The following is an 18,049-nucleotide window of genomic DNA, read 5'->3' on the forward strand; positions in this document are numbered from 1 at the left end:
CATTTGCAGTCGAGCTGTTCCTAGAGATTATATCCTGGGGATAGTTTAGGGCATGGTCAGATGATCGCTTGTTGTTAATAACTGTTGCGGAGTGCAACTGTTCTATTTTAGGAATATTCAAATGCCCTTAAGTGATAGTCAAAGTATGCACTGCCTCAAATCCCACAGTAGTTCTGGGGCTTCTTGAAGTCATAACTTGTGTGAAAGTGACCACAGTCTATTTTCGTATATAGCATTTTTATTGCGAGTTGCAGCTGTGTGTTAGAAATTATTGGTGGTATCAAATTTTGCACAAGTGGAAGGCAAGCTTACAAAGAGGGTCTTTTCCTTTCCCTCATCCCCCTTGCAACCCTGCGTATCATCCAAAAAAAGCCTCTGCATAGTGTGTGTCCTACTAAACATTGTGGGTTGTATAGTGTGGTGCTGCAATGGCAGAAGAAACCAGACAGAAGACGCTTGTGCGCTGCTGGCATAAGATTCCCTTCCAATCAAGCCATGTATAAATGTTATGATATAATTTAATATATTTTTCCCCACAAATTGCATCCTAATTATATTTGAACCAAACTAATCACAAAACAGTTAGCCAAATTTTTGCTTCTCAGCAAGCAGGGCCGGCCCTTTGTTAGGCAGAGTGAGGCAGTCACCTTAGGCGGCAGATACTCTGTCTATTCCTCTGCAGGCCCCAGCTCTGTCTCCTCTGTTGCCCATGACCTCTCCTGGGCTCCTTGATCTCTAGGCTGCTGCCTCAGGTGTGGTGAAGAATCCAGCCACAAAGGATGAAGTGAGATTCGACCACCAGTCCAGCCAGCTTCTGTAAATGAGTTTGGGAAGGGGTGCCACCTTGTCTTTCACCTGAGGCATCAAAAGGTCTTAGGCCGGGCCTGTTTGAAAGTGTTCTTCATGTAATTTTTACAATTGCATCTCTTTTGTTCTCATTGTCAAGGCAGAGATGTAGCCTCCTAAACATTTAATATAGTTCAATGTTTGTTGTTGTTTTTTTTCCTTTTGAAAGCAGAAAGTGTTTTTCAGTGATCCATTGGGGCAGCAGCAGGTAGGTCAAACTGATGATACCCTTCTAGCGGAGAGACTTTAATCCAATAAGATTCTCATTTTTCAAGTGTTGCCTAGAGCTCTTCTTGAGGGAATCCAGTAATGATGACAATGGAACAACAAAAATAGTTGTTTTCCCTCATCCAACTTCAGCCCAGTTAGGGTGCGCAGGCTAGCAGAGTAAGCTTGTACAACACATGTCTTCTAGGGAAACAGCTGTGTGACTACAGAGCTGCAGTGAGCACCCTAGCCCCTCAAGGAAAGAACGTTATAGTGTGGGACTTGAATGCAAGAGAATGGCTTTAGATTTTAAGGGACAATTGTGACAAACCAAGGGAGATTATAATTTGGATAGGAAGTATGAGGGACCACTTGCTTGTGCCTTATCCTGCTTAAAGTACCTTGTGTTTTACAGTCTTTGTTTATATAGCACCATTAAACGATTTTGTCAAAGTATGAAAAAATGGTTTCATTAGTACAGTGGTACCTCGGGTTACAGACGCTTCAGGTTACAGACTCTGCTAACCCAGAAATAGTACCTCAGGTTTCATTTCATTTATTTATTTACGGCTATTAGCCCATAAATTATGCACAAACATAAAAAGCACAAAGGCTTAAAAACCGAAATATCTGACAACAGAAGGTGAACACTGCGATGCAAGGGTGGGTCATTGGGCAGAGCCAAATAACAGGATGTGGCCCGGAGAGCTCCAAGGGACGGTTCACAGAAAAGGAAAACTGAAGACGAGATCCGACATGCACTCTCATCATAACTGTCCGATTAGATTTTGATGTTGTTGTTGTTTTTTTGTGGTTTTTGCGTGTGAGATAACCGCATTCAGGAATCTCGCCACCTGCAGAGTAACAGAAGGATCTGTATCCTGCAAAAGCAGTGCGGCGTGTGACTCAACAGGCCTGCTAACCAAGCGCAGTAAAGCAGGGCCCAGGAATTTAGTCCTGGCTATGCTATGTAGGGGACAGTTGAACATTATATGTGGAAGAGATTCAACAGTTTTCCCATCACACACGCATAGCGGAGACACCAAACCCTTGGAAAATCTGTGGCTCAGCAGGTTCGATGGAAGGACATTGAACCTTGCACGAATAAATGCAAGTCGGTGTGGTACTGATGAAAGAGATGACATGTATGATGGAAGGTCAAGTGGTGGGGTTATTCCGTGATACCTGGGGGAGCAGACACCCCCACCTCTGGCAAGGTTGTGTTGGTTTTCAATGTCTGCTAATCTTTGCTCAATGAGGCTTTTAGCTGAGCGTAAGTTCATCTTTAGGGAGTCCGCTGGGGAAATTCCGATGCTCAGAAGTTTGGCATGGATTTTTCCTACCCACGGATTAACAAATTCGTCCCGCCAGAGGCACTGAAAAAGGTAATGGTCGGGAAGCCTATGCCAGCTGGACAGCCAATAGCCAAAGACTCGCTTCCAGATGACAGTCTCCAATGTTGCAATCCTTAACTCCAGACGTATGGCTGCGTTGCTCACACACATGGGGAGTTTCAGGAGGCGACGGAGAAACTGATTCTGCAATGTCTCCAGCGATGTTAAATTGGACCCAGGGGCCCAGAGCGGGGCAGCATAGCAGAGGGTGGAAACCACTTTTGCGTGGTATACCTTCAATGCAGAGGGGATGTGCCTCAGGTTAAGAACTTTGCTTCAGGATAAGAACAGAAATTGTGCTCCAGCGGCGTGGTGGCAGCTGGAGGCCTCATTAGCTAAAGTGGTGTCTCAGGTTAAGAACAGTTTCAGGTTAAGAACGGACCTCTGGAACAAATTAAGTTCTTAATCAGAGGTACCACTATATAGAACTTGTGAGCTTTTTGTTGAGGTGAGCATATCTGTCTGGCAAATCCCTAGTTATTTGAAACCATAAAGAATTTTGTTTCTAAACTACTTCCTCAGCAGCTATTCCAGCTGGTCACCAGAAAGGCAATTATATAACTTTAAGAATTGGACCTGAATTCGCTTATTTTCCTTGTCCCTCTCCTTTCCTTTTTCCTTTTGTATTGTGTCTTTCATCTAAATTTTAAGCCTGCAGGTGGAATTGTTTGTTAATAATCTCTGTAGTACTTCCTAAGGGATGATAATAAATTGGGGACCTATTGCTGCAAAGTTGCGAGAAGCATATTCTGAAATATTCACCCTTATTATTTTATGCACACTACTGTGAATATTCTATCTATTTTCAATATTTTTAAGTTCCCCATGACATCCAAACCAGGAAACTGTGGCTTATTTAAACTGGTTAGTGATGGTAGATCAGAATCTGAAACCTGAAAATGTGGTTTGTTCTAACAGCCTATTGAGTTTGCATGTCATGGGGAACTGTGGTTGGTTTAAAATTGAAGCTGGAGCATCTTATCTCCTCTTCGTTAAGTGTAGAACAGGAGGGGGAGCATGTCTGAACAGAGTCTTTGTTTCTGCTATTCATAGAATGATAAAATCTGATTCCAACTTTCTCAATAAGCAAAGTGATAGTATCTTGGCCACACAGGCATTTCAAAACTGATTCTTGTATTTGTATTTTAACATTGCCCTTGGTTACTCTGTAACCAAGTCAAAGAATCATTTTCCAAGGCAGAATAGATTTGTATTTTTAAAATTCTGGTCCAGTACTTGTGTTTAAATAGCAAAATACATGCCCGACACTGTTGAGTGCAAATGGCATGTGTACAAAGTTAAGTTGCCAGGTTTGTCCACAGAAAACATGAAACAAGCAGTTGAGGAAGGATTGAAATTTTGCCTCTGTGTTTATTGCATTGAAGCCCAGTCATATAAAAGCATGCAAACCATTCACAAGCACTGGTGACCTCTGTCTTTTACAGGCTAGTGTTTTTTGTACAAGTTTAAAAACTCTTTTAACGGTAGTCAGCCTTTACTACTGTTTACTTCTCTCTTTTTTAGTTCTATTGCTGTGCCAATTTGTCTGAGCTGTAGGTGTGCCCTGTGTACATGGTAGTTAATGACTGCAAGTGAGTGGCATTTGTTTTCTTATCGTAAGGTTTGCCTGAACTGAATGTAAAAACAAATTACCCCTATCCACAATGACAATCTAGGGATGGCCACAAGTGTCACTGTTGCCTTCCTTATTTTCCTTCCCAGCAAGTTGTATCACTTAAACGCATTGTTCACTTTCTCATTTGTTGATAAACAGTAAACAAAGGCACAGTGGTATTTACTATGAGGATTCACGCTGTGGCGTTGAGCAATAATGGATGAAAGATCAACCGAGCAGTTTGCTTTGAGATTGTCAATTTTTTATTATTATTCTTAGCTGAGCATTTTCTCCTGTTATCAGTATAGTAAATAATTTTCTTATCTATTCTCAGTATTGTAAGTAAATAAACCGAGTTTCTGTACATGGGAGGTCAAAGTGAAGAATGCATCAAATAGTTATCTTTCATGATGCTTTTAAGAGTTACTCCATGTAGGTTTGCTTTTTGTGCTGTTACATTATCCTAGCACTGAGCAACTGAGACAGTTCAGCATCATTAAGTAATGCCTCCCCAACTCTTCTAGAGAAAGTGAAGGATCCTGTTGGTTTAGGTAGGGGTCAGCAACCTTTTTCAGCCGTGGGCCGGTCCACTATCCCTCAGACTATGTGGGGGGCCGGACTATATTTTGAAAAAAAATATGAAAGAATTCCTATGTCCCACAAATACCCCTGAGATGCATTTTAAATAAAAGGACGCATTCTACTCATGTAAAAACACCAGGCAGGCCCCACAAATAACCCAGATACATTTTAAATAAAAGGACACATTCTACTCATGTAAAAACATGCTGATTCCCACACTGTCCGTGGGCCAGATTGAGAAGGCGATTGGGCCGCATCCGGCCCCGGGCCTTAGGTTTCCCACCCCTGGGTTTAGGTTCTCTCCACAACAGTTCTCTTTTAGGCCATTGAGTGCTAATTTACATATATGTAGGCTAGTTCCCTTTATGGACTTCCTTCAAGGTTCAGCATTACTTGCAAAGCTATTCTGGCTACCTTTTTTTGCCTTGCACCACCAAAATGTGGTGATGATGATTAAACCTTCACTTTCGGGGCACCCCAGAGAGCTTTTGAAACGGTGTAACTCCTCGCCCAACACACGACACTTCATGCATCATGTACTTTTTTCTTCAATAAAAGGCACAAATGTTTGGGTGTGGTTTGTACCTCCACCCACCCCAGACCCCTCCAGATTTTGGTGGCATTATCCTCTCCTTGTGGCAGGCTCCTCCTGAATCATCAGATGATTTCATGAATTTTGAACTCTAGTCCCGTATTTTTATTCTTGTGAAGGTCAAGAAATTGCCCCACGGGTGTATGGAAGGGGCGCTTCCCCTCACACCTTGTGATTTGTACAATCCTTCCCCACCAAACTAACTCCAGCCTTGGTGGTGCTTCATGCTTGTCACAAATACTTCTCTCACATTCTGTAAGGAACTGTGACTTTTATGAAGCTTTCATTCAGCACAGCAGGAGAAAGGAGTCTAACCTGCAGCAGCACTGAACATTTCAAAGAGAGAGAAAATTAAACTCTTATTCAGCAGTGTAGTGGTTTCTATGCCACACTTGCATGCATTGCTTAATAATATAAGAGGATAGAAAAAATGTTTTTAAAGGGGAGAAAAAAGCACTGACCAGAAACATCAAAGTGGGCTTTGATCTGTGGAGATATTAATTATAGTGACAGCGTCATGTATGTGCCAAACTGCATAAAAACCTATAAAGGCAGGATAGTGGTTTCCTTGTATATATTTACACTGGGGTTGTTTACTGGTCATTATGGTTCCTTTTGCTATTGTTCTTCTCTCTATTGTCTAATATTCTCTCTAGATGATTAATACTTAAATCTCCTCAGACCGATTTCTACCTTCCTTTGGTCCTGACTGGTTGCTTTTTCCTGCTACTTCTAATATTTGCATTGGGTTTGTTTAAAATGTACTTGAATGTCATTCAAATGGCAGTTTTCTGTGTGCCCATTATAAAACTAGAAAGTGCCAATGACTGAATAAACTTTTGGTCTTCCCTTTGAGTCTTCTGTATTTGCAGCCAGTGAATGAATCGATCCTTTGTTTCTCTCTGGGTGCCATTAGCCCCAGTTATATTATTTCAACAGTGGTGTGAGGGTTGCATTATTTTGTGCTTCCAAATTGGTGTGCAGCCCTGTTGCATGATCAACTGTAAAGCAACAACAGTAACAAAACAAAAAAATGCAACATCACAGAAGAGCAACCAGAGCCTAGGTCCGAAATGAAATTCCTCATATGTCCAATTCAGATTAAGCATTTTTTTTTCATCTTTAACCATTAGTAGGAGAACAGGAATTCTCTCTAAGCTTGATTACTCCCTTTCTAACCTCCTTAACATGCACTGATAAAATGGTGTGATAGTGTGTGGGGAGATAGTGATTGAGGGCTGGTTAATATGGCAGTTTTAGTACTCTGGTGATGGACAGGAAGAAAAGAGAAGGAATTGGAGAGGGGCAGGTGGAACTGGCTGGAAGTAAATGGTTTTAAGATATTTTCTTTTAAAGTTATGCCCAAATGAGCCAAGACAATCATTACACAAGGCCACCTAAGAGTACCCTTCCCTGAGCACATATTGCTGACAGGATGTGCAAAACAGAATGGACAAGGCCAGCTAAAGAGAAGAATTCCTTCTGGTGATGAACAAGCTTTATTCTCTGCCAGAAGAGGTCACAAAAAATCTTACGTTGCTGTGGGTGGGGCCTCCCATGGCACTATTGACATCCACTGTAGCTTTCCTGTGACAAGAGTAGAGGTTTTGAAGCCTCTGCTACAATCTGTTGTGTCTGGTATGTCAGTGGCCCAAAGAATTGGCGGAGATGGAAAGCACACTGAAAACTGTGATGACAATGGAAGATTATTCTCTCAGCAGCCCTAATTTATCCTTTGATGTGGTTCACCTGGAGTCACTGGTTATGGCTGGCAACATGGTGGCATGAATAAATTTGTGGGTGAAAATCTAGGATGTTGACTCCCAGATGACAAACTAGCTACCTCTGCCTAATCAGACAGTGCTGTTTAGTGCATCCCTTGAGCGAGTTCTCATCAAATAACAGGAGGGAGGAGAAATATAAATCCCAGCAGCCAGTTCAGATTTTTGCATCTACAGCCAGGGACTGGAGGAGTCGGATGCAAGTGGAACCATTCCAGAGGATCCATATGAAGCCCCCACTCTGCATTGTTCAGTGCATCTCCCTCCTCCATCTTCTCCAATGGTGTGAAGCATTTCTCTTCTTTGTGCAAATTGGCACCAGACCATGTTCAATGTTTGGATTCAAGTGATGGTGCCCTATGGACTGGGGTTTGTCAGTTCATTTCATTGCCTCACCAAAAGTAAAGAAGCCTGTGAAGCATCAGGCAGTTTTAGGAGTCCTTCGACATATATGGAGATCGAAGAGAGAACCTGTCCCACAGAGGTACTGAGAGGTGCATTGCATTATTTTCTGAGTGCCCCACAGTAATGGGAGCATGAAGGCCATTCTAGCTTTGAAATGGCTCAACACATTCCTTCTTGAGCAGCACTTCAAAATGGAGACTCTCGTATTCATTGTAGGAAAAATATCAGACCAGGACTTGTTGAATCCTAATGGATTTGTTGAAAGTTTGCTTTCACATTCCCATCAGGTCCAGCTTGCTTACCACACACCCCCGCTTCCAGTATAAAGTCATCCTGTTTAGGTTGACTTCAGAGTCTCCATAGAGGTCAACCTAGCAGTCCCAGTCACAGCAACATTTGTTGGGATGGGCTGGCCACCTGTCTGTTATGGGAGCCTCGGTGCATACCTTTGCTGAACATTATCTTACTATATAATAGAAGCACCATCACACTTGGCTGTTTTCCAAGGTTCTAAAGGCATTAATGGGCTTAGGCTGTTGTGATAGAACAGTGTGATTGGGCATGATTTCTTTCACATGTTCTTAGATATTTGTATTCTTCCAGATAGAGGCAGTCAATAATATTCAAAGCATGTAGTTGAAAGGACTAAATGATTTTAACCTAAACATAAGTTCCCACTCTTAAAAATCCAGTCTCCCAATTTCCCCACTTCCCATCTAGCAACTCTTCACAATTAAGGGCTGCAGTCCTAATTTAATTTTCTCAGGAGTAAGCTCCATTGAACCCCATAGAAAGTCACTTCTGAGTGCCCATGTTTAGGATTGCACTTTAAAATGCCACATGAGAGGTGGCCCACCTGCCACCCTCCCCATGTATGTATGTATGTATGTATGTGTGTAAATAATATATGTGCAGTCATATTTTTTCCTGCCTTCTCCACAGGGTTGGGGGGTAGTGTACTGGGGATGGGGGAGCCCAGTCAAAGTGTGAGTATTTTGACCACCACTGAGGCCACCATTCTCCCCACCCCCTCTGTCCAAACCAATGATTTTTGTTTTAAAGCATGAAAATACTTACCCTGCCAGCTGTGGTTCTGACTACATACCACATTCTCCAATTGTATCTCTCTCTCTCTCTTTCTCAGATGGTGATAGTTCTCAAAATAAAGTAATATGCAAAAACACTGCAGATAGCTCGGACTGCAACCAGTTGGTTGCCTGTCTTGTTCTGGGACCTTTCGCCCCGGAGGGGAAAAAACCCACTGCTCATGCTCACAGCCTTGTGCATTATGATTGGCCACAAGTCATCCATACCCTCCTCCTCTATAAACATTTTACGGTCTTGGTTTTGTGAAAGGGAGGGTGAGGCAAAACGGCTAGTTCTGAGAAGCAAGACACCCTAGTAAACATGTGCTGATATATCACATGTTATGCTTACCTGCTTGCTTTTATTCCCTGAGAACAGAGGATACAACCTTGACCCTTGTACTAATTTGCTATTGGATATGTGTTTAAAAGAGTGGATTGACTGATTTGAGAAGACTGATAGAAACTAGTTGGAGAGCAGTGCTTCTGTGCACCTGAAATTAGAAGCATGGAAACAATGTGAAAGACAGAGGGGGCACAGAATTCTTTGAGGGCCCCAAGTGAGATATCTCCACTGCAGGGACCTAAAAGTGTCCTACACTGAGTGAGATTTAAAGTATCCCTTCCTTTAAATCTCTCTCAGACATTTACTACAGACGCATACTGAACATCCCTCCCATTCATATCTTTTCTTTCTTTCTTTCTTTCTTTCTTTCTTTCTTTCTTTCTTTCTTTCCCTCCTCTGCAAATACCGCAGCCACTTACATGCCCTTTAACCCCATAAACGTCCACCTCAGCCTCCTCCAACTCCCTGTCCTCTCTATAGCTTTCTCCTCCCGCCATCACTGGAGGCTGAATACTCTCTCATGCACACTTCCCTTCCTCTTATTCCTCCAAATATCTCATTCTCTCCCAGCCTGTTCTACTTGCCCCTCCCCAATCCCTTTGCTTTCTCTCTGGCCTATTATCAGAGAACTAAAACTGTCGTATTAACCTGTCCTTCTGTGCTTTCCTCCCTATCTGTCCCCCAGTCACACTGTTTTCGCAGAGCAACCTCACACCTCACCTGCCTTTAGAACCTTAGAAAAAACAGCCAAGGAAAACAGAGTGATGGCACTCCTCTGGCAAGCTCCAAAATCAGAAATCCCTACATGCCTTTACTGCTTTGTCCCACAAGTCTTTGAACGAAACAAAAACAAAAAATCATGCTCTTGTAGGATGTTTACTGCCCTTCTGGGATTTGAATCTTGTCTGGCTTTTCAAAGCCCACAAGCCTCTCCTTGCACATGCATTCAAACAAGAAATAAACAGACCCTTAGGCAAAGTAATAAGTATTGCATGAAACACTACCGTACTTATCAGCATGCACAAAGAATAAAGGTTCCGTTCTGTCTAAAACCTTAGCAGCAGAGACTGGGAGGGTTGACAAAGACACAGACCTGTCCAGTTTTTACCTCAGAAGAACGCTAATGCAATTTCTTAATGTCCATCATGCTTTGTCATGGTGTTGTTATCTATCGAGTTTATTTATTTGATAAAATTTGTGTGCCTCTTGATTGGAAAAGAAAGAGAACGCAGCTGAATTGGCCAAACCGTTGCTGCTCAGCTAGGTACCCATCATCAGCATCTTACATAGTGAGCTCTGTTGCCATGGAGACAAATGGTGGGACCTTTTCGTACCCCTCCTTGGTTAGATGCCACATCATCCTAGGATGGAGAGCAATAGGCCAAGGGTGTGTGTGTGTGTGTGTGTGAGAGAGAGAGAGAGAGAGAGAGAGAGAGAGAGAGATGGTACTGGAAACTAGACTCAGAAGCTAAAGTCATGGTTTGGGGATCTTGGAAACTTAATGGGGAGACAAGATCTGTTGGAGTGTTAACACTGTGAACCCTTCCATCAGACTGTTTATATGTATAAATAAAACTGAATCCTAAAGACAGCATGGTCTCCATTGACCTACATTCCCATGAAACGGAACCCTGGGGTAAGCACTGGAACGCCTGGGGTTTCTTGTCGCTTGGGTGCGCGCAACAAAGGACAGAAGTAATTCTCCTCTCCTTGCCTTGAAGTTCTGCATTTAATCCCCATCCCTCTGCCTTCATGACAGTGGCTCTCTTCCTTGCTGCTGGCATAAGCTTCTGTCTAGCTTAGAAGCGCTCAGTTGTCACCTCATTCAGCTCATGTGGTCCTGGCCGAGAGAACAGCCTCAGGCTCCGTTCTCTCTGTCCTTCCTTTCACCCTCCATTCCCATAGCTCTGCTGGTGCCAGGAAAGGACGAGGAAGATTGAGCTAGACTGCTGTGAGCATTGCCAAGAACTGACACTGAATGTCTAATGGCAGCAGGAAACGGTGTGGATGCAGTTTTTGTGGCTTGTTCTGCATCTGAACCTGTACACACAAAATGAGACAGTGTTGTCCAAATGCCTTTATTGGTGTTTCATGAATGTAGGCTTTAAAAACAAAACACTTCCACTAGGTTGAGTTGATTGCATGCATCTAAGACAAAGAAAAGGGAGGGTTCGAATGTGTTTGTCCATCCAAGACCTAAATATGCAAAGGATCTGGGAACAGCTTAGCGATATCTGTGACTGTACTGGGTGATCAGTCATGGGCTTTAGAAACCTTCTTGGCTGCATCTGCTTGATGGCATGTGGAATAATGCACTTGGCAAACCAAGCAGAATCTTAATCTGTTTCCTTCATCATTTGATTTAAAGCAAATTGCTAGTCTTTGTGGCTGCAGAGAAAACCCTGGAAGTTTGTGATCACACCGAAGACGGTAAAAGTCTGAGTGGGGATCCTAGTGGCTAGCACACGGTGACAATTTAGAACCCTTTTCCAATGATCCCAGTCAATATTTTCCTCTCCATGTTCTGTTCTCCTACACCTTGTAATTCAGGGCCAATGAACATCAATGAGGGCTGTGGCTGCATCAATTTGTTTCTGCCAGTCACATGCAGCTGTTCCCATGTGCAGGCCAGCATGACATCTGAGTTGGTAGCAGCACATTGATATCATTCCTGTGTGTAGCTGTAGCTGCAGGGAGGCTTAAAGTTGGAAAATGCAATGGAAAACAAGCAAGGGGTATGCGACTGATGGTTGATCACTGGAAATATGGAAAGTTGTTTGAGTAGAAAAATGAATGTAGTACTACAGGCTAGTTAGAGGAGTAATTATGCAGGACATTCCTTTCTTGTCTTAAGTGTGGGGTTTTCTGAACAGCATTGTCAAAGTACTCACTCATATTTTCGGAAGGGCCGCTTCCCCGTGGCAGTTGTGTGTGGCAATTGTAGTTATTGGCTATGACCTCATTTGCATGCACACCTTTCCTACGGTGTCATGTCATATCCCTCCCCTCTCAACTCCAAAGTGAAGGCTGCGGTCCTACTTGGATTTAACCTTGAAGCAAGCCTTCCTCCCCCACACCCCAACATAGTAGCACTTTTTTTTTTTAAGCAAACTTGTATGCTGTGTAGAGGGAGAAAGCCAAGTGAAATGAAAGGAGAAGGAAGTTGTGTTGTTTTGTATTTCACTGCTTAGCTCTCCAGAAAAGCAGGCAAGCTGCTATTCAGAGCAATTGGTGGAAGGGGGGGCAGTAAATTTGGGAAAGGCGGGGGACCCTTGGGGAATGTTCTCTTACTTGTTTCTTTATATTGGAAAAATGCCAAGACAGCAGCTAGGATGTGGAGCGTTGTTGGAGAGATGGAATTAGAAAGTGCAACTTGAAGGGACTCCGTAAAGCGGAATGAGAAGGGAAACCCAGAATCCTGAACCCGCTCCTCATCAAGAGGGGGAAAGAAGTAAAGCAAACTGAGTGACAACAGTGAGCAATTAAACTGCAACCCGGCAGGAATGCTGGTGCCTTGTGCATTAGCTTTCTTGAATGGGAAAGAGCACGCGCGCGCACACACCTCATTCAGTCTGCAAGGCTGGCTCTGCTGGGGGCAGGCAGATGACATGCCGCTACTACACAACCCAAAACATGCAGATTCTTCTCGCAGCAACAGGCAAACCATTTCTGTTGCAGCTGCCACGTCTAGACATCTGACTGTGCAAGGTGGTAAGTAGCACCGTGTCCCCACCACTGTCACAGCCACAGTGAAACAGTCTCCTTGCTGGCTTTGCCACGATCATGATGCTCTGTCCTCTCCCTTTCTCCTTTCAGCCAATTGGAAGAGTGGAGACGGAGAGGCAGTACAGGGAAAGCAAATAGCTCAAGGAACTCAAAAAGCAGCTTGGTGCTCTTTCACCCTCCGTTCTTTTTTTATAGAGTGGCAGCTTACTCCACCCAGGAATCGAGAGAGCTGTTTCATCCAAGTGCCCAAAAGCCAGCTCAAAGAAACAATAGCCAGCGGCCAGCAGCAGCTGTAGCCATGGTTGTGTGTGGAAGCAGGGGGGAGAAAGGTGTGCCCTTCATTTGCTACCTAAAGCAATTTGCTTGCTTTCTTTCCCCTCTTGATGAGGAGCAATGCTCAGTTTGCCTCATTATAGATTCCGCTCTCTTGAGAAGTAATAAAACAATCTAAACCTGCAAACAGAAAGTGTTTGCTTAAAGGCAAGGAGCTCTTTAAAAACCTCGGCAGCGGTTTGCTTGTGTACACTAAGCAAGCTAGTGCTGCTGTTGTGTGTTACAGAAATATTGCCACACATCTAGTGGGGAAATAACCAAGGTGAAAACAAACAGCCTGGAATACAAGCAGCTTGATGAGGACACAGTCTGGACACGCCATGACTTGTTAGCTGCTTTGAGTTCCTCTGAAAGTAGGCAAGATACACGTCTTTAAAAAATAAAGCCAATAAACATTTCATTTCCTCCTCCTATTGCAGTCCCCTGTAACCCCGCTGCCACCACCCAGAAAATCTAAGATTTCAATCCCCAGCATCTCCAGGTAGAGCTGGGCGAGACCACTGTCTGAAACGCTGGACAGCTGTTGCCAGTCACTGTAGACAAAGTTTGACTTTGTATAGGACGGCTTCCTTTCTGGGCAGTATGAGTGTAGCTCTCCCAGATGATTTGATTTCATATAAATTATAACTGCAATATATAGCTGGTAGCAGTTTTGCACCTTGAGTACACTTCAGGCACCACATTGTCCAAGAACAGTAGAATTGTCTTTCTTTTCCTCTCCTCTTCTATTCTTGATGGTTTGGTGGTTTGTGGTGCATATGTCAGGCCAGCTATAAGGACAGTACAATGTTCAGGTTGCATCCAGCTAAGTTATGCTGAGATTATAGCAACTAGAACTATGTTAGTCATGTCCATTACCTTCAGTGGGTCTGCTGTGAGCATGGCTAGCTAGCATTGCATGCAACCCAGTATTTTGTATGCTGCTGGGGCAAAAGGCTTTGGTTTCCTGAATTGCTCTGTGTACATGTAGCTGTTCTACATGCAACTTCTAGTGTTACATCTTCTTTTTAATATTCACTAAGTCTTTCCCTTCCAAAGCAGACTTTTGTATCTTTCTTTCAGCTAGGGCACTTAACAGATCCCATCAAAACATTTAAGGGTGTTAGGTAAGGATGCCTTTTGGCCGCTTTATTATTTAATTTTTATTTAAATAACCTGGTAACCACTCTCCATAACCTCGACTTCCATCCTCCGAAGTTAGCAAACCGACACATCACGGCTCTGCTTTACGCAGATGACGCGGTAATACTATCCAGAACCCCCGTAGGGCTTAGAAGAGCACTAAGAAAAATAGCTGCCTATTGTGAGACAGAATGCCTCAAAATAAATTATCAGAAGACCAAAATTCTTGCTTTTAGTAAAAAACCAAAGCTCAGAAACTGGAAACATCAAGGCCAAAATTTAGAACAAGTCTCGAACTATAAATATTTAGGAATGGCGGTCCAGGCATCAGGATCCAACAAAATTCATATTAACTCAAATGGGTGTGCTGGAGAAAGATCTGCAAATGTTATCCTTAAATTTTTTAGAACTCAAGGGGGTTTTTATGTCCCCGTGGCACTAAAATCATATAAAGCCAAAACGTTGGCACAGCTCCTTTACGGATCCTTTCTGGGCCCGCCTCCTTGTTCATTCCCCTTGAAAGAGTGCAATACAAACTCCTCAGAGGCCTTCTACAAGTTCCTAGATGCATTTCAAATGCATGGGTCAGACTAGAAACAGGGATGATGAAAGTCAAAGCTCATGTTATTCTAACATCAATATATAAGTGGCTAACTCTGAAACTGCTCCCCCGAGGAATAGCCCCATTGATTCTGAGTGACCAGTTTCAGTCTGGCTGGCAGACAGCAGTCTTAAACACTCTTCGGAAACTGGGCCTTGCTCCCCAAACCTTCATAACTATGGGCCTGGGCCAATCTAGATCCGTGGTTAGGCAAAGAATCATGGACATAGAGAGACAGCAGGACTGTACAAGGGTCCCCGATTATAAAATCATAGAAAACAGGAGATACGTAGCCGCTCCAGCAACATATCTCTATTCCCTCGCATCCAGAAACGCAAGAAGGGCTTTCATTGTTGCTAGAAACTCAGCCTTGCCCTCACCGGTTCTGGAAGGCTCCTATAGAAGAGTCCCTTACACACAGAGACTTTGCGCCTAGGGGAAATAGGAAGCCCCAAACATATATATTTTTAGATGTCCTTTTTTGCTGAGATTTGTAAAGACACCATTGACCCTTTGCTGAAGAGGCTCGCCGATCTTTCAGAGAAGTCTAAACTTAATTCTCTCCTCTTAGGCAAAGATCACAAGACGACCTGGCTGGTAGCCAGATTCTGCGCCCAGATTTGTAGGCACAAATCATCCTCTAGAATAAAATAGCTTACTAGGGACAGGGTCAATTTTTATGGTAGCCCAAATCTCAGTTGTACAGGTATATGTATATATCTCAATTTTAACTCATGAGCTATTGCTGCAATCTGCTCTAATTGCATATTTTATCTTTATGGACGCTGTTTTTATTGTGTTATGCTAGCTGGTCTTTGACCATAATAAAATATCTATCTTATCTATCTTGCTTTCAGAAAGGGAGTGGTGGTGAATGTTCCTTCCGCCTGGCTCATTCATTTCCCCTTACTGATTAAAATCAAGGCATTCTATATGCACTGTCCAGTTAAGCCGAGTGAACAGTGGTAAAATGCCTTTTCTGTAGAGCATAGATGCACGTTGTGTGAGTGAAGTAATGATTTGTCACATCTAGCATTGCAGCTTCCTATGCAAAATGTCATTTCATGACTGGCAGGTTTTAGATATTTGGGAATAAATTGTTTGCTTTAAAGAGGCGTAAATCCTGGGTGATATCATTGTGAAAGAGAAGGAGACTGGATACTGTGCTTCGCACATTGCAAAAGCTGGTGGTTGTATGCCAAGCAATGATTTGTTCACCATATGTAATTAATCAGGCATGTTTTATTGAAGTTCTGTAGGGAGATATTTAACTAAATTCTAGTCTTTATCAGCCGGACGAATGAGAGATGGCCCACTGTGTATCTTTGACTCATAGATGATTGTTTCAAAGAGCCATATTGGGTTTTAATTATCATGAGAGAACATTTAATTCAGATTTCATATAACAGTACCTGTTGTAAAAAAAGGATACAAATTCAATCAAGGATGTAATCCGCCAGATGCTGCTGCTATTGAAATTGTATTCAGTTCAGTGGGACTTGCTGCCTTCCTGTATTCCATTTAGGTTGTATTAAAATGAATAGAAACTGTGTAGCAGTAGTACTTGTAGCATAGTTGCTGGTGATGTAATCTGCTTACAGACACACAATTTGACAAGCAATGACTTCATTTGGCATTCTTCCGAATGTTTTCCTATTTAGATCTGTATATTAGAATCTAAGGGCCCATTTACAGCTGATCGTTTCCCAAAATGGAAATAATTTTTATGTTGTGTAAGCTTGCCTCTCATTTGTCATGAATGCATTCATTTGAGAGCATTCTGCTTTGAGGTTTTTGGATATGTGTAATTGCGATTATATGTTTAGTTGAAAGACTTTCACGTGTGAAGGCATTCGCTGATAATTGGGGGAAGTAGCTACCTACCATTCAGTTCATGAAGTAGCCGACCATTTAGTTTTTGACTGCTGTTTGTAACAAATGGCTTATTAATTATTTCAACTAATTAATTTTAAAATAATCTGCCCATTGCCCATGTGATGAAAAATTACTATGATTGTTAGCAAACTACTACTACTTGAGAACAAATAGTTGAATTGACATCAGCAGCAGTTATCCAGTGGCATTTCACAGGTGAATGAAAGCAGGAACATAGCAGTAGTTAACACCTAGCTATCTTGTCCAGCATTCTTTTTCTCACAACGACCAGCCCAGATACCTATGAGAAGTCCACAAACAGGATATGAGAACAATAGCCATTTTCTGCTGTTGTACCCTAGGTACTAGTATTCAGATAGATGCTCCTTCTGGTCCTTGAGGTAGCCTATAGTCATTGTTGATAACTTATCCTCCATGAATTTGTCTGATTCCCTTTACAGGCTGTCTAACCTGGTGGCCATCACCACGTTCCATGGTTGACATTAAATCAGGGGTGGCCAACTTATGTTTCATGTCCACAGCTTTATTGACCCATGGTCAGCCCTCTGGGGTCCCAACTGTAAAAGTGGGTGTGGTGTAAGAGTAGCTGTGTCCATATAAAAAAAGAACATATTTTTTGTGGAGTCGCCATTTTTTATTTACGTACTGTGGACATCACCCATCTTCAGATAAAGAGTCCAAATGTTGCTATATTTAAACTTTTTCTCTGCCTTTGATTTTTTTCCTAAACAAAACTTTCAGACTTTCTAAAGCATATATTACATTGGTTATGTAAAAAGATGCTGGAAGGTGATGCTGGTCTTATTAATTATTTGCTTGAATCGTTTTCCTGGTGAGAAAGAGAAAGTGTTTACGTGTATATGAATAAAAGTTTTATTATATTAAAGGCTGACTTTCCTCTTTCTAAAGGAAGGCGCTTCGGCACGGAAGACCCAAACCCCAGCTGCTCAGCCTGTGCCAAGACCAGGTAAATCTACCTTTTAAAATCAGTATTTCATGTGTATGTATTTATTAATTCATTTGCAGTGTTTATATCCTGCTCTTCATTAAATATTTTCAAACTCATAGAAGGTAACAAAGTAATAAAATAAAAAGAGAAAAACAATGAGTAAAAATTGCAAAAGCATATAAACAAAGCTAATAAACAACAAATTAACAATTCTGACATAAGATAAACAAGCAAAAACTACAGTGACAAAAATAAAAATTTCTACTTCAGCCAGATATCGAAGTAAAAATGCCAACAATGCAACAATGCAAGACATTCAAACAAATTAAGCCAGCAATGGACTAGGAATAATTCCCATCCCATTTTCCACCAAGGCAGCCTATTCACTCGTTTTCTCTCACACACAACAGGCTCTTACTCTGTGGCATTTGAGCATCTTAAGACCTTTCTCCCTCACTCTTTAACCCATCCAGGCTCTTAACCTGAGTGGTATGTATCCTTACCCATAAGCACTCACAGCAAGAAGCTCTTATGTCTTGTCTGCAGGAAGCAATAGAGCACAAAATGCA

General features: G+C 42.4%; 1 protein-coding gene and 1 long non-coding RNA gene across 2 annotated transcripts in view; one reads left to right on the forward strand and one right to left on the reverse strand.

Annotated features, from left to right (window-relative positions):
* CDC73 (cell division cycle 73) overlaps positions 1-18,049 on the forward strand; it is a 110,583-nt gene that overhangs the window by 76,427 nt on the left and 16,107 nt on the right. The window contains exon 11 of the mRNA XM_082225509.1: positions 17,441-17,498. Within this exon, the coding sequence (XP_082081635.1) occupies positions 17,441-17,498 (58 nt within the window). The remainder of the gene's footprint in view (positions 1-17,440; positions 17,499-18,049) is intronic.
* Positions 5,319-7,574, reverse strand: LOC309534739. Its single transcript, XR_014220846.1, has 2 exons — positions 5,698-7,574; positions 5,319-5,562 (listed from the first exon to the last, which is right to left on the reverse strand). It is a non-coding gene; the product is annotated as an uncharacterized lncRNA (long non-coding RNA).

The sequence above is a fragment of the Podarcis vaucheri genome, assembly GCF_965113315.1.
Source record: "Podarcis vaucheri genome assembly, chromosome: 6".
Taxonomy (NCBI): domain Eukaryota; kingdom Metazoa; phylum Chordata; class Lepidosauria; order Squamata; family Lacertidae; genus Podarcis; species Podarcis vaucheri.